Raw genomic sequence first — 20,839 nt, 5'->3', positions numbered from 1 at the left:
AGGGGGTTGGAAATCACTTAAAACATGTAGAAATGCAAAAAAAAAAATTTTTTTTTCTCTAAATTTTTTTTGGGGGGGGGGGGCCCCAAGTCCAAAATCTAATGGCATGATCCTTGGACCATACCAACCCCCCCCACGAAGTTTCGTCGAAATCCGTAGAAGAGTTTTTCCGTAATACTGTTCACAAACAAACAGAAAGGGGTGAAAACGGTAACCTCCGATCTTCGATGGCAGAGGTGAAAGATAGACTTTGAATGAACCCTGGTCGAAAACAATAAAAAAACGAAGTTCGTTATATCTGAGACTGAGTCAGATATACATGAAACTGGTATGGTAGGTTCATGGTATGTCCTAGTTGTGTGAGAAAGAACCGTTACTGTGGACCCCTCCGTTGCCTCACAACGGCCGAAAAACGTCTAAATGTGGGGGTATTTTCACGAAAAAACAATCTACAGCATTAACCCTTGAAGCTGGAATCATGAATTTTCTTGTGCTTAATCCTCAGGTCATTCCCCATCGAACGGACCCATCGCGTCAGGTTATATTGGGTAGTCGACTACCCATGTCCGCCTACCGGCTTGTCTGTCTGTCCTAAGCATAGCTCCATGGGTTTTGATCCGATCCTGATAAAATTTTGGTGGGAGGTTTATATCATGATCTAGTTGTGTTTTTCTGAGAATGGGCGTGGTGGCCCATTATGGGTGGAGCCACGCCCAAAAAGCATGTGTTTTTAGGGGGTAGCCGATTTCAATTTACATCTTCTCCGAGGGGTTTGTCGAATCTGGCAGGGGTTTTGGTATTTGGTTAGCCCAATGGCACCTGCATAGCCCCATGGAGCTCGATTTTTCATTTTCGTCCCAAGGTCACGAACTTAGAAAATTGCGAATTTTGACATAAAAATCCATATTCTCCGAGGGGGTTTGTCGAATCTGGCAGGGGTTTCGGTATTTGGTTAGCCCAATGGCACCTGTATAGCCCCACGGAGCTCGATTTTTTTTTTCATTTTCGTCCCAAGGTTAAGGTCACAAGGTCACAAACTTAGAAAATTGCGAATTTTGACATAAAAATCCATCTTCTCCGAGGGGGTTTGTCGAATCTGGCAGGGGTTTCAGTATTTGGTTAGCCCAATGGCACCTGTATAGCCCCACGGAGCTCGATTTTTCATTTTCGTCCCAAGGTCAAGGTCACAAGGTCACGAACTTAGAAAATTGTGAATTTTGGCATAAAAATCATATGACATCAAACTTTGAGAGCTCGGATGACGATTTTTTATGCATAATGTTGAGGTCATTCCCCACCTAAAGTCTTGAAACCATTTTGCTCTATCTCGAACACCTTGCCCGTGGCGCCCCCTTCAAGTTTGTTTTTACGCTGATTTTATCAAAGTATGGATAATCCGAGGAGTGCGAAATGCCATATAGCCTATATGACGTTATATTGTTCCTGGAATGTTCCAGAGGAAGTTTTGCACCAAAGGTCATAATCCTTGACCTTTGACCTTCAAAGTTCACAAAGTCAAATTTTCAAAGTTGTGGGAATCGAACCGGGTTTTCGATCTTCTTCAACGAACTAACTCCAATAAGCTATAGCACGTATCCTGTTTCCTTATTTTAATGTCCACCCCATTGTTTTGTGACCTTTAAAGGTTATGCAAAGGTCAAATTTTGAAAGTTGTTGAACGAAACCGGGTTTTTGACATTTTGCAGCTAATAACCTGTCACTTGTACCACATCATGTTGAACATTTTTATAACTCGGTCAAACATTATCACATTGTCTCATCCTTGACTTCTGAAACAATCTACATCGTCAAATACCGCTCATGAATCATTGTCGTCTTCAGACTTGTCCTTGTTTATGTTTGTTTGTTTGTGTCAGTTTGTATGTGCTTATTTTTGGTTCTGTGTTGGTATATATTTGTTTTTGATTCTGTGCTTGTGTGTGTCAGTTTGTGTATGTTTGTTTTTCATTACCTATGTTTGTGTGTGTCAGCTTGTGTTGGTTTGTTTTTGATTGTCTGTTTTGGTTTGTGTGTCAGTTTGTGTATGTTTGTTGTTGATTGTGTTGGCTGTGTGTGTTTGTCAGCTCACCTGGAATGTCGTTCTGGGGAGCTTATGGGATGACTCATCGGTCAGTCCGTCCGTCCACAAATACTTTCAACTTCTCTGAAACCACAAACACAATTTCGATGAAACTTTACCACAACCCTTATCACCCGTGATGTACCAAGGTTTGTTCACGGCATTAAAAATAAAATCCATCCGCATTTACTTTCTTCTCCATTATATGTTTTGTTGGTCATCCGTGCCTCCCAGTGGTTCTCCGGTTATCTTATCCAGTCACGACCAGGTGAGCAGCAGTATATATGTATATACACAGTATGACAATTATTCCCTGTACCACTGCAATTGGTTACCATAGACTGAATAATCCTCAGTGTGCAGAGCAATATCATATTGGCTGGTTTAAAATCCCGAGGAGAGGACACGCTTTAGCTCACCTTCATCATGTCAACCAATCCTATTCTTTGTGGACAGAAATAATTTGGCCAAACTTTCTATCTATTTTGACTATGACGGCTTGAATGTGACAACTGTACCACAGTCAATGTTGAGTCATCATGAAAACTACACCCCCTCCCCCTACTAGCCCTCTGCTAATTAGCATAACGTTTCTGTGTAATCATTATTCATGATGCTCTATGGTTCCATCAATCAGGTAGTCCCATCCTTTCCTTCTCTCAACGAATCAACGTTGAGGCAATTACATTGTAACTTTATAAATTAGTTTGGTGCTTCTTCTTCATCTGCGGTTATATTTTAAGCAGTGCAAGCCGAAAAGCTTTGATAATGTCTTCTATTGAAATGCAGAGGTCATCTTGTTACAGGGCTGGGTATCGGTGGCGAGCACGACCGCTAGAGGGAGCAGTAGAGTCGGCTCTAACGAACACACCGGAATTGAGGTCGTGCCTTTTGGATGTCCGAAAGGCACGGGTCCCTTACTGGACCATGAATGGCCAATAATTTGACCGCGTGGGGTAGGGTCAATTGCCAAACTTCAATATACCTAATTACCCACACGAACAAAGCTACCGGGGAATTCACACCCTCGACGGACCTCCAGCGGAACGAGCCGTTCCAGAGCCCGAACCGTGTGTAACCCGAGCGGAGATTACCAAGGCCCGTCGGACCAAATGAACAATTTACCGGCCCGAACCGCCTCGCTATTTCTCAATACACACCGTGCCAAGCCAATGAAAGAAACACAGAAACGAGCTGGAACATTTAACAAAATGGATATTTATTTATAATGGGGCAGGGGAGCATGCAAGAAGGCAGAGTTAACCGAATAATGAAGGAATAGCAATTTATGTACAAGCACTTATGCATTTTTACTTGATAGACTGGCGCCACAAACACACACATATGCACCCAAAAAGAAATGGACCCGTCAGGTCTTTATTGGAGCCCTCCAGCTCGAGGAAAGGCGAGCTGGAGGTCAGAGCCTATTATTGGACCTTTCCGCCTCATGCGGTCTTCGACGAACCGGTGTGGCAGGACTCGAACCTGCCACACAATGCCGCTCCAAGCCCAGGCAGGCGATCCTTGTGGGACAGGCTCGCAGGCACACAGGCCACAAGAGAAGACGCTCTGTTGGCAGGACCCCAGGAAGGCGACGACTGGCTTCATAAGACCACCAGACATCCGAAGACCGAAGACCAGAAGGCAATTCCTCCAAAGACCAGAAGACAACCCCTTTTCGAAGACCAGAAGACAACCCCTTTTCGAAGACTAGAAGACAATCCCTTTTCGAAGACCAGAAGACAACCACTCTCCCTTTGGCCCACGTACGCTTCTCTTATCCCACGCTCGCACTCCCTCATTGGGCAGAGAGGGAACGCTCTATGCCCATATTTGGAGCCAAGCCAGAGCGCAATGCTTGTGCCAATATTTGGGGTGAAGCCAGAGGGAAACGCTTGTGCCCATATTTGGGGCGAAGCCAGAGCTCAACGCTTGTGCCCATATTTGGGGCGAAGCTAGAGCGCAACGCTTGTGCCCATATTTGGGGCGAAGCCAGCACACCAACGTCCAGAGAAACCCCGCCTAGCACACTGGACTCCACCCACGTACGTGCTGACACGCATGCGTGCAATGGTGCCGGTGGATGATGGTGGAAGGAAGCGAGGGCAGGTGTCGGCGTTGTTGGTAATTTAAATCCTCACCATCAAAATAACTCACAGCACACGTACAATTAACCACCCATTAAACATAGGACGGGACCCTAACTAGAAACATATACTTACTGATATAGCTGATCTATAAGACCTGGCTGTTGTGTGCAGTAAGCTTCCAAATTCGCAACAATATTATTCAGAGAAAGTTTAGGTGGTGTACGTAGAGATAGTTTTTTTAACGAAACCCCTGTTAATAATGAAAGATTGATAGAATATTGACTAAATGTCATAACTGTCCACAATCATTGCTGGTTCAAGCAAGTGTTTTTGTTTGAAAACTGATCGAGACAACCTGGTTGTATAATGCAAATGAAACGTGACGACTGTTTGATTCTGGGTTACTTTATTTGAAGACAGCTGGACAAAAACAATACAAAGATGGAGGGTACTGGATTCAAATTGTTGGGTCGGAATAAAGTTGAGGCAAAAAGCAGATACATTTGCAAACATCAACAACAAGGAAGGAGGAATGAGGGAGACAGTTGGAATGCAAACATTTAAACCGTATTGAGGAAATGAGTTGTTCAGGCTCCAAGTTTGTGGAGATGCATTTGGAATTTAAGATTCCTTAGCAGCTGATGTGCCTCGTACTTGACCTTTCCTTCGCATCTATGGGGGAGGATGGAGGGGGAGGACCCCCGCATCATTTGACCCACTCACAAAGTATCTTCAGAGTTGCACTTGTTGGCAGCATTAGATTTTCAGGGCTAAAAAGGCCACAAAGAAGCCAGCAATCCAAAAGTTAACAACAATGAGATACCTCCTCCAGCTCTTTCTGTGTCTCTTCCTCCATCCGCCGAATATCATCCATGTTGAGGTCGATCCAGTGATCTATCCAGCAGAACAGCTGCCGATGAAAATTCGTAAAAATTCTCCGCTCTTGCTGTGGGCAAAAATAATATTTTGAAAGAATAGGAACAGTACGAGGTCGACATAAAAAGGAAAATCGTTTTCCAAGCAACTACTTGAACAAATTTCTAGCTTTCAACTGTAAGTATAAGCACTTCCTCGATCTTAACGTACAAGTTGATATACTATGTTCACTAGCAGGTTTGCAATCGTTTCATGTGTCAACCACCCATTACCTGGAATGACTTCATGGATTTAAGAATTAATCTTAAAACGTTGGCCAAGCAAGGTTGCCAGTGCCAGATTTGACTTTGTGATCTGGGTGTTTTTGGATGACATTAATGACCATGTGTCATTGTTAAGCCTTCCTCAAACTTTGATTGCAAGGACTATGTTGGTTTGTCTACAATAATACAAGCACAAAAAATGGCCATCACTCAAGTACTACGTGTGAGCGTGGTCCTTGTTAATCCATGATGCATCGCCGGGGAGCAAAACTCATTAAATAAATCTTTCAAACTCTGCATTGTCCGGTAACATCCCACAAACAAGGCTGCAGGCACGTAAGGCCTTTCAGTGTTCGCAAACTCAAGCTTTGGAAATGGAAAATAAAAACATTAATAATTAAAAAATACAAAAAAAAAAAGTATGAAAGTGCTTTCGTTTTCTAATTACTGACAATTTCTAAATACGAACCTCGATGTTGTAGAGAAATAAATAATTGCCTCTTTTTACCCCGTCTCCTTCTCTCCTCAGTCCTAACCCTCACTGGTTCCTCGAAGATGCATGTGGTCCAGTAACCACCGCCACTGAAGATAATATCGAAGCGAGGTTTATGCACAAGATTTAATTGAACACAGCCAAGTCTTTAGCATACCAACCACCATTTCAAATACAGCCGTCAGGGTGGTTCCACAACATGGAGTAAAGAAACAGCCGGATTAAGTGTTCCTTTCCACAGCAGCTGCTGATGCACATGGTCTACCAACCTCCCAAACATGGTGATTACTCTGGGTGAGGTTCTCTCGGGCAACTTCGACTCCATCCTACCCTTCCAACACACCACTTCCTTATCTGGCACGGTTACTTCAACTGCCACCGTTTAAGGTAGCTTGGTGTTGGTCCTCACACCACTGCCATTGGTTTTGCTGTCAAGGTCGACCCTTCAGGCTTCACGTAATCTGTAAAATTCCTGACCAATATTTGCTGAATGTCTATTTGATTTGATGAAGCAAACTTCCTCCAACCTTTCTTGCCCTTTCTCAACTCCCCTTAGCTGCTCAGATCATACTCTTGAAAGTGTCAATCTCTCCAGCAGTCTTCCGAGAGCCACCAAGGTGCTGCTATTCCTGGCAAGTTAATCAGAAAGATTGGTCTAGCCTGCAGTCTGCCCTCTCTTCCGCTGACCGGTCCACTTTCTCCTCATCTCTGGCTGTAGCAGGGCCTGGGATTGATGTCTCAAAAGACGACTCTCTTCTTCCAGTTCGTGCCTTCCTGCTTCCAGCTATCCTGCCCAACATCACATTCCTGGTACAATGATTCACACGTTGAGGCAAATGACAGGAACGGCTTTCCTTTTCCTCTTAGAAAGTCAAGCCCACCGACGGCCACCTGCAATCTCTCCATGATAAAGGTCATAACAATTGTGTTTTTGTCCTCAGATGTACCAGAAGACAACAGTGTCTCACCATCCAGAAAAATTTTTTTTGTGACAATGATATCATGAGATAGACTTGACCAACCAATTTGTCAGGTTTATCTTTGGAACGTGTTCCTCGTCGATTCCTGAACTGTGCACGTTGCTCAATCTAAGGGTGAGGACTGACTGTCTTTTCAGTAAAGGGCAAGGTTCAAAATCCTTCATTCCATCCCCACGATGCCCCCCCCTCCTCCCCCTCACACAAATTTTCCCCTTCTTCCTCTTGCTCATTCTTAATAACCTCTTTTCCCTTCTATCGCCACTCTTCTCATAAATGCTTTGCTTCCTTTTTCTCTCTGGACATCCCTCCTGCTCTTCCTTTTTCTCAATTTAGCCCCCACTACACCTTTATGGGGTGTATGCATTAAAAAAACAACAACAAAGATTTCATTTTTAGCCTTGATCTTACACAATCTCTTTTTATCAGCAGTGCTCCACACATATTGGTGTGAAAATCAGATTCTAAGAATTGTCGTAGAGGTTGAACACCTCCCAGCGGCTGATTCGGGCGCATCGATTGGCCTCTCCAAGTAATGATCAGTTTAAGTCGGCGACAAAATTGTTTATAATCACCTGTAAGTTACTCGATCATTTACGAAGTTGTGTTCTTGTGCTGTGCGTGCTTGAGGTACTACTACTTTGAGCAGCGTAGTGCTACAATGCTGTGCAGCATCATTTGTTGTCATTCCATGTGGTGTGGTGGTGCTCACATTCCATGTGGTGCCCATGTGGTGGGACACGTGTGAAAGTTCATCAGTGCTTATACCATAGTACCCCATCTTACTGGCACGATTTGTGCAGTGAATTGTATGTATTGTACCTAGTCACCCATCGCTATGACGGTGCAAAAGATGTCTGAGTCACTCCTACAGCTGAACATTGGTCGAAGGTTTCCTATTCCACGAGATGTTGATTCCACACCATTTTAAATTAAATTATGAGCTGTGAGTTGCGCTGCTTTAAAGTTCCCATTCAAAGGCAGTTGCCAATGAAGATAGTTATGGGACTTGCCTCCATTATGCTGTGGTCCTTGTGGTGACAGTTCGACGATACCTTAACATGCCAGGATTTCAATCCAGCTATGATGCAGAAGCAGAAATCCATCCCTCAAACTACTTGAGGATTAATACCAGAATGATTGGGCACACTTGAGAGGTTGCGTAAATTTTGTGAAGAGTTACTTTCAATGACAGGGTCAATGTAGTTTTCTCAGACCGAAGCTTAACCTCCTCTTACCTCGTTTCATACAACCAAAGCAGTGATTGACCAGTGAATGCCACTGGGACCTTTTGGAACAGATTGAATTTTCCACAGATCTCATTAATTTCTCTTCCTTCATCAGAACCGAGTCATCATACAGCTCAAGTTATGATGGAATACATTGGAGAAAAAGGCTGAGAAATGTCACTTTCTTTTGAGTGGCCAAACCTCGCTTTGTTACACAATCAAACAGAAGACCAAGAAGGAACCCAAAGAAGTGAAGAGCAAAGATGGAGTCATCATCAGGCACCTGCATAGGATTCGGGTTTCAGCCGCGATTCCACAAGCCTCGAACCCATCCAGGTGCAGCCAAGTGAGAGGACAAGGCTTTTTGGAAAACTGCAATATCCCTTATATTTACACACCTGCCCTTGAAAGAAGTAATTATCAATTTTAAACATTCATCTGATATCTGTATATGCATCTGGATCACTGTAAATGATATATAAATAAATAAAAAGACCAAGCTAATGAAAAATGTTGAAGAATGATAACAAAAGAGTGGCAAAACAAGTGTGAAATGGAGAGAAGGTAGATTACGTGTTTGTTCTGATACGTAGAGAGTACCTTGTGTATCAAGCTTTCCACCTTGTTCTGTAAACCCCACCATTTGAAATACACCGTCACCAACTTGTAGGCACACATGTGTGGCTTCTCCGAATCACTAGCCAGTTCTTTCTGGTGAACGAACAAAGGGACACCATAAGTATTCGGGTAGGAGCTGCTGCGCACAGAGATGACATCGAAAGGGAAAGATTACGACCAGCTATCTACTAGGCCGTGGACCAAAGTTCGTACCGTGCCATTCCGTTGTGGATTTTTTATAGGCAGCTCGATATCAACATCAGAAGTACATGATGATATGGTTGTTATAAATCACCAATGTTCCCACGTGTTTCTTTTGCACATAAATTAGAGAACATTGTCCAAATATATATTTTTGAAATGCCACGTTCCCTCCGTCCATCAGCTGCTCACCGCTTCCTCCCAAACGACGTCTATCGGCAAAGTTGATCAAGTCAGTGGAGACCGATCCAACATGGCAGTGCCCATGCAATGTTGTTCGCACGTCTTGCGAGCTGAAAATGGTCCTCGAGCTGTTACACAATTTTCTGCAATTCGTTTCCAAAGATTTCTACATTGTGTTCAGAAATGGAAGAATTGAGATTGTAGAGAGAAGGAAATTGCTGCTCATTTCGCCACGATAAACAAGGAATCTACTCTCAAACCACCTGGTCTCAGTTCTCATCAAAAGTGTTATGCAAGCGAAACACCAAACATAAAGTGTGGTGTTGGCTTAACGGTTATGGTGGCTGGCGTCTTGAGTTCAAGCCCCTGTTTTGCCGTCGAAATAACACCAGGTGTGTTGATTCAGCGCGTCATCCTTATGAAGTCAGCAAAATGAGTACCAGCTTACAGTTAACAGAGGGCACTGCATCAGGGGCACAACCACACTTGCAGAAAATGATGCAACCAGCAGCCGCAGGCTGCAAACAAAACAACAACAACTGAACACCCACAATAACTTGCTTTTTTAACCTCGGTGTGTAGCAAGGTATCTGCGAGTATTACTGATGATGAGTAAGTACCATGTGTGAATTATAGAGGGAGCAAGTAATGCTGCCTGGAAACCGATTCTGTTGACTGACTAACCTGTTTCATATAATCAAAAAGAGCAAGCAGGCATTTTAATACAAACGTCCTCCGATACGTTCCATGTTCATTGAAAAAACGAAAAGAGAGAACAGAGAAGCGATTGGCGAATCCAGCAGAGGCACCTTCAACCTCACGAACTGAAAATAACAAGGAGGAGGAACTTTGATGTCGGACGTCATTCGGCCCATCATGCACGTGCTACACCAGACCAAACAAATCCGCCTCGGGACACAGACTCAATCTCAATGGGGATGGTGCCATCGATTCAAACAAAATAATATCTAAATCTGGTTCAACGATTCAAATTGTCATCGGCTTGATAGGTTACAAATGAGAATGATGTTCGATGGTCGTGTCAATGGATCAATCGAAAAGTTATCCTGTGTAATAATCTTTATACAGATTCTCTCCCTTGCATTGATTATGGCTGATTAGTACATCCTTGCTTTTCAGGAGGATTGAAAATCAAAGCAGCTGAGATTCTTGGGAATGAGGAGCTCCTGCAATTTCGAGGGAAGGACATGGTTGCTGATGAAGTTCAATACCATCGGTCACGTCACAAAGACTACACCAATGTTGTGATGAAGCAGAGGTTGACCTATGAAAGGAGTCAATTTCTCGATGGGAAAGCCTTTGCAAAGTTCTTTCAGACAGTAATTGAAGACGGAATCACGAAAGGTGAAATTATCTGTCTGCACAAACTAAAGGGGATGTTCATTGGGGTAGCCCAAGAAATTTGCCCCCATGAGGCAAGTAACTTTTGGTCAGTGCACTTCAAGGAGAAACAGGTGGTGCGTTATCCTCAGCTCCAGTTTACAAGGCCCACTGGCTGAAATGTCTAAGATCGTACATGTATCCATTAAAGAGAGTTCCATTGTCGACCACTGGGAGTCATTCAAGACTAGTGGTATGGAGGGAACTTTTGAAGAGAATGATTCAGTTGACCCACGTACCTGGATAAACGAGGAACGTGTACGCTGGTTGTATCTCTCTGCTATGTGCATTTATCGGGTTTGAAGTTAAACTAGAGGGATGAAGGACAAGTGGCCTCAACCTGCTTTAGATGTTGAGATGGCCTCTGTGGAAGGGACACTGTACCTGTCCCCGAATACAATGTTCTTACTTGGATGACTGGGGCATCAAATTAATGCTGCCAGGATGTGTTTATCCAAACTTTCAGGGGCAATTGAAAGCTGATGGCCATGGCCCAGGATATAGTTTATCTTTCATCCAAAGGGAGGAAGCCAACTCCAAAGCATTTGGCTCTTGCAAGGACGGAGGCATCTCACTGGGTCGACAAATCTTATTTCCATCATTAATGATTTTGGCGACTGTGGTTCACATTCGGTGGTTCTTAAACATCACGGCTCTTGCATCAATACGGCTTGAATGGGAGCATATTGTTCCTAAAAGTTTCAAAACCAGTGGCAACAACCGTCATCTGGGATAGCAATGTTTACACTGAGGAGATATCGTCATGAAATGGAACCACACACAACACTGCAGTTCGTGCGATGACATTTGTTCCGGCCTTGAAAAGTTTGTGATATATATGTATATATATATATATATATGTATATATATATATATATATATATATATATATATATATATATATATATATATATATATATATATTCTCTCTCGTGCAGCCTGTGGCTGCTGGTTGCATCATTGGTTGGGACATGGTTATGCCGCTGATGCAGTGTCCCCCTTACCAGTACACTGGTGCTCATTTTGCCGACCTCGGAAGGATGACAGGCTGAGTCAACCTCCTGGTGTATTTTAATTCAGCGGCCAACGGGGCTTGAACTCAGGACCCTAGGATCCCAAGCCGCCACCCTCACCACTAAGCCAACACCAGGCTTTTGTGCTCTGAATAATTGGGCTAAATGAACCGACACCAATGAAGCCAGTACAACGTATTATTCGCAATGAAATGGCGAGTTGATGAGACACTCCCCCCCCCTAGTTTTGGGGCTAGCCCCGTCAAACCTTCTGTGGAACGTTTTAGGGTCCCAGCCGGTGTCTTAAGGTGGGTGGAAGGTTTCATGAACACCTCAATACAATTATAATTTTGACTTTCGATCCAAACGAAGCTGTTCCCTCCCGAATGGAACGTCAGAATGGAGTTTATCTTCGTTTACCTCACAAGTGTTTGTAATAATATTGTTACGAATCTGGCAGCCATGAGCACACAACAGACAGTTCCTATAAATCAGTTATATCGGTAAGTATGTGTTTCTGGGTAGGGTCCCGTCCTATATTTCATGGGTGATTAATTGGACGTGCGCTACAAAATTATTTTATAGTTAGGATTTTTACACCACTAGAACAACGCCACCTTCCCACCCTCGACCGGTCGCCATTACGCACGTGTTTTTGGCTGAGGACGTGAGCGGAGCTTTCGTTGTCTCGGGTCGAAGCTTTGCTCCAAGGAGGGGAAGAGCGTTTCCTCCAGCCAATGAGCAGAGGGCGAGCACCACACGCGCGCCCCAGCCAATCGGGAGGCCGCCATGAGTTGCCTGACAACCCCTCGTCCAATCAGGAGGCGAGTGGCCAGGAGAAGAAGCCCCTCCCTCCTAAAGAGGAAGAGTGTGGTTGTCGGGACCAGCATTCGGCAGACGGAGATTGTGGCGTTTGCCGAGCAGCCTGTCATCGTGTGCGAGACATTTCTTGTGGGAAAGGACATTTCAATTCAGACATTTCCAACCGAGCATCCAAAGCCAGTGAGTGGTTGTCGACAAGAGTGCGTTCTGAAGGATCGTGGATATAGCGGTCTGCAGTCCTGGTGGCGATTGCGGCGTGATCTGTGGTCCTTGTCGAGCGGTCTGCAGTCTTGGTGCTGGCAACGCAAAGGTCGTGGGTTTGAGTCCCACCGTGGTGGTTCCGGTCGGTGTGACCGCACGATGCGGGACAGGTAGCCCGGCCCGGCTCTACTGACTGAAGACCCACTGAGGTCCATTTTCGTGTGTGTGTGTGTGTGTGTGTGTGTGTCCATGGGCCCTGTCTGTTAAGTGGAGCTGTTTAAGTGTTTTCTTTTCATATTACATTTCTTTTATTCGTGATAACTCTGCTCTGTGTTCCCCTCCCCAATTATTATTATAAAGAAATCCCTTTTGTTGAATGTACCAGCTCGTTTCTGTGTTTCTTTCATTGGCTTAGCACGCTGTATATTGAGAGATAGCAAGGGTAAATTGTTCATTTGGTCCGGCGTGGCTCTGGTAACTCCGCTCGGTTACGCCGGATCTGAGTCGTTACCTGCGACTCGGATCGGACAGAGTCGGCCGAGGGTGTGGTTTATCTGGTAGTTAGACTGCGTGGGTATTTAGGTATATTGAAATTAGGCAATTAACCCTACCCCATGCCGTCGAAGTATTGGCGACCACGCTCCTTTGTGACCTGTCGGCTCTGGAGTTATCCGGGGTAATGACCTATAAATTCCGGGTGTTTGGTGGAGCCGACTCTACTGCTCCCCCAAGCGGTTGTGCTCGCCACCGAGACCCGGCCCCACAACAATATAGTATTTTGTTATATTAATGGAATCGTGTTAATTTGTGATTGGAATGAAGCTGTTTGGAATGAAAATATGGAGACATTGAGTTTATAGCAGAATGAGGAAATGATGTGAGGGTTTCCACGCATGACATTCACAGTTTCACCATTGTGGCATCATATAAATATTACCCACCTTACTTTTGTCAGGTTCAGCTGCAGTGTTATTTTTTTTGCCCAAGTCCTTCACGAACCAGCCGTCTAGCCCCCCTCCCATGCATAGTACGGGTACCTCGGTAGTTATGTAATAAGAAGCATAATTTACAGGTTGCTCAAAAAAAAAATGTCACAAAAGTCATTTTAGAGGCTCCATCAGATTTTGGCCCATGGTCTATACTAGCTAACCTTCCAATCAGGTGTTAGAGGACCTCGGTCGACTTTCTCAGAGTGGAATAACGCAGGATCTTCTTCAGTTTTATAGTCCTGTAAAAACAAAAGACAAATTATTGAATACGGAAGTGTGCGAATATAGGGAAAGGTCATGTGGGTGAGAGGGAAGGGGCAAAAATAGTGAAGGAGAGGCCTAGCAAAAGGAGTGAGAACTCATTTACCGAAGTATGTACTTGAGTCCTATCAGCTATGTCTATGTTCACAATCTCAACCTCTTTGTACTTTTCAGCATCCAAGCCATGTACCTGTGGAAAAAGGAAATGTTCGGGGTGGAGAGGTGGATTTAAGCAATCATGTGTGAGGACTGAAGAGGAGAGTAAAGGTAAAACATAAAACTACAAAGAAAAAACACCTGAGAGGGAGAAACAAAAGGTGTAAAAACAAGAACGGCTCATGACAACAATGAGGATCATACGAGGTGAGGAAGTGTTTAAAAGAGGACATTTCTCACATTGTCATTGTTACCCATGTCTGGCTTGTGCCAGGTCTCTATCTTCACAAAAAAGGAATCTTTCATGTATTCATTCTGAAAATAACAATGAACAATTGTAAGAAGACTTTTCAACATGACCAATGATATATAAAATGCATAATGATTGATTTTCGTGACAATTCATTGTACATCCTATTCAATTACAACCAGAGTGAAATCGATGGTCCACCATCGCAAATCCCTACCCATCCCACCTGAAGCAAAGTTGAAAGATGGTACAAAGTTCCACCAGGAATGACCCAAAATCAAATTTTGAGTGAATTTGTTTTCCCCGTTTTGACTCATGTGACCCTAAGTCCCCATCCCCAGGGACATGAACGGGGATCGAATCCAAAAAACTCATGACATATTTCACGCGTCCCCCAATTTTGATGGCATGTACAAAGTTTCATTTAAAAATGTTTAAAATGTCCCCGTAATTGTATTTTTCGGTATTGATGGTGTGAAACATATTTAATGAGACATAATGAGAACTACCACTTTATAACTGCTGGCAGTGATGACTGGGTACCAAGAAGTCCCGCTTTGATCGGACACCTGACCCTGACCCATGACGTGTTTTATTTATTATTCATTATTCAATTGAATTCAGAAGGGGATTAAAATAAATTAAATTCAAATCAAATGGAAGACCAAACAGGTTCAAGTCCTGCATTGGAGTAATCAGAAGAACCCCAAACAAGCAAAAAGCAAAGATGAAGTCATCAGGAGGAACCTTGGTAGGATTCACATTTCAGCTGATACTCCTCCACCCTCAAACGCATCTAGGCACAGCCAAGTTAGTCTTATTCAAAAAATCAAAAAAATAAAACCAGATTAAAAAATTAAATATTTCTGGCTGCCAGACCATGTGGCCGATCAAGTCGAAATTTAAAACATGTGTTCCCCATCACGACTAGATCATAATTGTGAGGTTTCACATCGATTAAGTGGTTCCAGAGAAAACAAATATTTTTCTTAAATCCAATATGGCTGCCAAACAATGTGACAACAATTATTTCCTCAACAAACTTGTACACGAATGCCTTAGGGAACATTTGTGTGAAGTTTCCTCTTGATCTGTCCAGCTGCTCTGGAGAAGAAGATTTTTATATGTTTCGGGGTAAATGCAATATGGCTTGCAAACCATTTGACCCATGACATCATATGTGTGAACCTTTTGTTCCTCATGGACAGGCGGTCATACTTGTAAAGTTTTGCCTCAATCTGTCCAGCCATTTCAGAGATTTTTGAAGGTTTAAAAAAAAATATGGCTGCCAAATCACGTGACAGATGACATCATCAGGTTTTTTTTCTGTGGACCATTTTATCCCGAGATTACCCTCAAAATGTTTCATACTGATCGGATGTGGCGTTCTAAAAATGCAATTCTGACATCATAACGAAGGCACATATGAGTCATTCCATCTGAAATCACCAAATTTAAGAAAATGTTCCCAGTTGACCCCCTCAGATTTACTTTAAACTTTCATAAAATAGTTCCCAGATATCAAAATGAAGCTGTGTAAAATTTTAGGTCCATAGATGCGGTCAACTCCGAGATATTGAGGGTTGAAAATGTGGTTGTGGCCCTATTTTTATGGTCGTTGTGAGCATCACAAAATGAACGGCTACTTTTGAAGTCCCACAACTTTTTAAATATCAATGCTAGAGCTTTGAAATTTTCAGAGATTATTCTTCTATAACTGCTCTGTAAGAAACAAACATAAAACTGAGTATACCTCTATTAAATTTTATGACCTGATCAGTTGAAATCCAGAAAAAAAATGTTGGTTTTGTATGAAGACCCAACTTTGAGAACCCATATATTTTTATTGACCCATCTCAGAAGCTTGAAATTTTTTCATGTACTAACTGTATGGTAGTAGTATTCAAATACATGTTTACTTTTCTAAATCAGTCATATACAATACATTAATGATCCCTAAAAAATTGAAAATTTTCATTTTTCCCCAAAATTCAGGTGAGGATTGCAAATATATGACAAGGTATACCACTTCAAATTGTTCACCATTGGAAAGAGCATATTCAAGTTTACAAAAGTGTCAAATATCAAAGTGGTATATTTAAAAAAAAAAATTATTTATTTTTTAAAACTGTTGTTAACACAGTCGTGAATACATGAAGTGTGTGCATGGTGTGGGCACCATGGTAATCATGAATGATTAGTTCTACGATTCATCACATGGACCAAAGGAACCTAACAAATGTCCTCCCTTGAATGTAACTATATACACTGCTGACATCAGCAGATCAGCCACTATTCCTGAGTTCTATTTTTAGCCCCAGCCAGATGAGTTAAGCTCTTACTATTTACAAATGAGAAACGAAGAATTACAAATTCAAATTTCAAAGTATTGTGTTCATGGTATCCTAATAGCAGATGATATGTACCTGTGGAACATATGTATATACATGTACTACATGTAAAAGGACTGTTCATTAAATAGCACACACAACGTGCACAGCACTGGCAGAACATCATTTATTCAAATATTTTTTAAAATATTGATAGAAACATTATACCACTTTGATATTTGACACTTTTGTAAACTTGAATATGCTCTTTCCAATGGTGAACAATTTTAAGTGGTATACCTTGTCATATATTTGCAATACTCAGCTGAATTTCGGGGAAAAATGAAAATTTCCAATTTTTGAGGGATCATGACTGTATTATATATGACTGATTAAGAAAAGTAAACATGTATTTGAATACTACGATCATACAGTTATTACCTGAAAAAATTTCAAGCTTCTGGGATGGGTCAATAAAAATATATGGGGTCTTAAAGTCAGGTCTTCATACAAAACCAACATTTTTTTTCTGGATTTCAACTGATCAGGTCATAAAAATTAAAAGAGGTATACTCCATTTTATGTTTGTTTCTTACAGAGCAGTTATAGAAGAATAATCTCTGAAAATTTCAAGGCTCTAGCATTAATATTTAAAAAGTTGTGGGAGTTTAAAAGTAGCCATTCATTTTGTGATGCTCGCAACGACCATAAAAATAGGGCCACAACCACATTTTCAACCCTCAATATGTCGGAGTTGAACGCATCTATGGACCTAACATTTTACGCAGCTTCATTTTGATACCTGGGAACTATTTTACGAAAGTTTAAAGTAAATCTGAGGGGGTCAACTGGGAGGCCTCCAGTGATATGAGGTGGAATGACTCCTATGACATCATCAAAAAAAAAATCACATTCTTCATGGGGAGTACGTGCTTTGTGCCAAGTTTCAATTGTTTCCATGGTGCAGTTTCAGAGATAGAGATCCAAAATGTTTCTGTTTTTCCAACATGGCTGCCACACCACGTGCCCTATGACGTCATAATTATCATTAAAATATTCTACGTGAGTAGTCGCACCAATGATGAAAATTGTCTCAATTTGACAAGCGGTTGCAGAGAAAAACACGAAAGTTATGTGCGGACAAACAAACAAGCAGTCATAGAATGGTACTTACGAAATCGTCAAATTGACCTCTGACCTTGTCTAATAAAAGCTGTCTCTAGAGAAGGTATATTTAAAGAGAAGCGACGCAAACCAGAAGTTTCTACGACGATTCTGTACCAAACCATCAAAAATCGTAACGTCGACCGAAGCAAAAATCTCCATTTCTCGATGCAATTATTTAATATTATTTTATCAAAGTCACAAAACCGTAATATTCGGCCATCCACCAACAATCTTTATCGAAAACACCGTCAGCGCGCACATGGAAAACCTTTACGTGATCAACGACGCCTCTGCTCGAGTGCACTGTACCACTTGACGACCCGTGACGCGGCGAGTGAAATATTTTTTATACAATTTTAAAACGTCTCCAAAACATCAGATTTTTACCAGAATTTCGACAACTGAGTTTTAAGCGTCCTAAGCGATCGCAAAATACCAGACAAAATTAAAATCGAAGTTAAAACAAACTTGTAACGTCAGTCGAAGCAAAAATACTCCATTTCTCCACATGAATTTACGGAATTATGTTTGACCTCACTGTGACCTTGACCTTTGACCGATTTTGACCAAAATCTAATCAGCGCTAGCCATCACCCTCCTGAACCACGTGGTGTAATTTGACATTGGTAGCTTCTTCCGTTCTCGAGTTATCGTGCCTACAAACAAACACACAAACAAACACACAAACACACAAACAAACAAAGAGGACGGAAGTCATCAATATACTTACGAAATCTTTAGATTTCGTAAGTAACAAACGGACCCAAATGCAATCCCTCTCCTTTGGCGAGGGTAACAACGAAGGAGGGAAAACTGGAAATTTGGAAGGAGGAATTTGGGTGGGGTTAATGAGTGTTAAAAAAAAAAATCACGGTTCTGGATTAGGTACGATCTGAGATGGTGGTGAACAGTTGTCTTGAAGACCTGGAAGGAAGAACGACATTGAAGGGAATGTGGAAGTTGGTTCCACAGGCGAGAATAAGGAGGAATGACTCCAGTATTATATTTGCTTCTCTTTATTTATTTATTTGGCCTTTGGAAGCCCACAAATTATTTGAGCAGTCCATGTGAGACACGAAGGCCTGTCTCTCCCTCGCTCTTTCCCTCCACTCTCAACCCGCACCATTAAATTGTTGATTTGTGTCCATACATTATTTCAATCGTGTTCTGTTCTGATTTGTTTATTTTCTGTTTCTAATGTCATGTACTCCTGTGTTCATGATTACTTTGGTTGTAAGTTGACAAATAAACTCTTGTGAATTCATTTGATCAAACAACTTTTTGTCTTATTGCTTATATGGACTTATTTCGCTACAAATGTAATCACTCACACCTGCTTACCCAAGATAGCATTTTAGAGAGTGATAATTCACTGAACAACAAAATTTTTTTACTGGAGATGTGTAAAGTGATTTAGACTAATTTGGGTACGCTGATTTCAAAAATCATAACCGTTTTGCTGTATCACGTCAGGATTTTCAGTAACAGAAATATTCCCATTGCCTAGAAGTCAGGATTTCAATGAAATTTACAAAAATTCATTTATTCATTTATTTCATCATGAATGCTTCAAAATTATAGAAATTACAGAAAAACTCCACTAGAATGGAATTAAAAATGCTTTAGGCATTTGGCTTTGCGTTTGTGCTGCTCTGTGTCAGTTTCACGATGCAGGAACCAGCAAAATCGCCCATCATGTTCGGGTTGTGCCGCCCTTGGTAACACGTCTCCATGAGTGAAATCTCTTGGTGGAATCGCTCGCCGTGCTCGTCCGAGACTGCTCCCAAGTTGTCAGGGAAGAAGTTCAGGTGCTGGTGTAGGAAATGGATTTTCAGGGACATCCTGGAGCCAAGTTTCCTGAAGGACTCCAGCAGCTGCTGCACTATTTCTTCATAGTTGTCCGCGCGCTCGTTCCCCAAGAAGTTGTCCGTCACAGCTTTGAAGCTCCTCCACGCTGCCAGCTCTTTGGGGTTTAGAGTTGTCGGAAAAGTTTCGTCCTTCATAATCTGTCGGATTTGCGGTCCAACAAAGACACCAGCCTTGATCTTGGCCTCCGACAAGGTGTTGCCAAACTTTTCCTTGAGGTATAAAAACCCACGCCCATTCAGATCCATTGCCCGTACAAAACTTTTCATCAAGCCGAGATTTATGTGGAGTGGTGGAAGGAAAACCTTGGCTGGGTCGACAAGGGCGACATGCTTCACGTTGTGTCAACCAGGTACACGCTCTTTTCGCTCTTCCCAATCTTTCTTCGTCCAGTGATTCTTGTCGTCTCTGCTATCCCAGAGACAAAGGAAGCACATGTATTTCGTGTAGCCTGACTGCAGCCCTAACAACAGCGCCACCACTTTCAAGTCTCCGCAGATGTGCCAGTTGAAGTCATTGTACTTGATGGAATCAAGCAGCTGCCGCATAGTCTCATAGGTCTCTGTCATGCCGAACGCGTGAGCCAGTGGTACTGATGGTTTCTCGTTGCCATTGTGGAGCAAAACAGCCTTCAAGCTGTTCTTCCCCGAGTCGATGAAGAGGCGCCAGTCTGCAGGATCGTGATCACACCCAAGTTCTTTCAACAGACCGTTGATGTCACTGCAGAATGTCATCGTGTCTTCCATCTCAAAGAACTCAGCCATGTCTCTGTGACGTGCTCTGAACAAGGATATCTTGGTGTTAGGTTCAAGTAGATTCCACTGCTGCAGCCTTGATCCAAGCAGCTCTGCCTTCGCCTTTGACAGCGAGAGATCTCTTACAAGATCATTTAAGTCTCCCTGGTTCAGAAGGTGTGATTCTTGAGTGTCGGGTTCAAAAGGTTCATCATCACCATCCTCTTCACCACTGCTTACAGCTATGTTCTGATCAGCTGGAGGTGTTGGAACGGGGTTCTCGTCATCATGAGGCACAGGTTTACGAGCAGAGACGCAGTCAGCGTACTTGATGTGACCTTTATTCTTCTTGTTGAAGCCGGCGATGCTTGTGCAGCAGAAATAACAATCATCATGATGATTCTGCGGCTCACGCCATATCATGGGCACCGCAAATGGCATGCTCGCACGCTTGCCCACCAACCACTGAGTCAAGGTTGTGTGACAGCTTGTGCAGCAGATGTGTGGTGCCCAGCTCTGTTCTTGGTCCCCCACCTTACACCCGAAGTAGTGAAAGTAGGCGGTCTTCATTTTCACTGCTGTAGATATACTTCGCTGTTGATTTTTTTTGGTATACCGACCACAGACACAACAGAAGTT

General features: G+C 42.6%; 1 protein-coding gene across 1 annotated transcript in view; it reads right to left on the bottom strand.

The window, feature by feature from the left end:
• Positions 1-4,559: 4,559 nt before the first annotated feature.
• The window catches only part of PITPNB (phosphatidylinositol transfer protein beta), an 84,510-nt gene continuing 68,230 nt past the window's right edge, over positions 4,560-20,839 (bottom strand). Inside the window, exons 6-11 of the mRNA XM_085880186.1 lie at positions 14,094-14,168; positions 13,804-13,887; positions 13,598-13,675; positions 8,609-8,719; positions 4,994-5,116; positions 4,560-4,842 (exon numbers count right to left, since the gene is read on the bottom strand). Of these exons, the coding sequence (XP_085736312.1) occupies positions 4,792-4,842; positions 4,994-5,116; positions 8,609-8,719; positions 13,598-13,675; positions 13,804-13,887; positions 14,094-14,168 (522 nt within the window). The 3' untranslated portion in view covers positions 4,560-4,791. The remainder of the gene's footprint in view (positions 4,843-4,993; positions 5,117-8,608; positions 8,720-13,597; positions 13,676-13,803; positions 13,888-14,093; positions 14,169-20,839) is intronic.

The sequence above is a fragment of the Eptatretus burgeri genome, chromosome 4 (assembly GCF_056783735.1).
Source record: "Eptatretus burgeri isolate ZD-2024b chromosome 4, Ebu_testis_v1, whole genome shotgun sequence".
Classification (NCBI taxonomy): domain Eukaryota; kingdom Metazoa; phylum Chordata; class Myxini; order Myxiniformes; family Myxinidae; genus Eptatretus; species Eptatretus burgeri.
The sequence above is the reverse complement of the archived record's forward strand: the minus strand, read 5'-3'. Positions and strand labels throughout refer to the sequence as shown.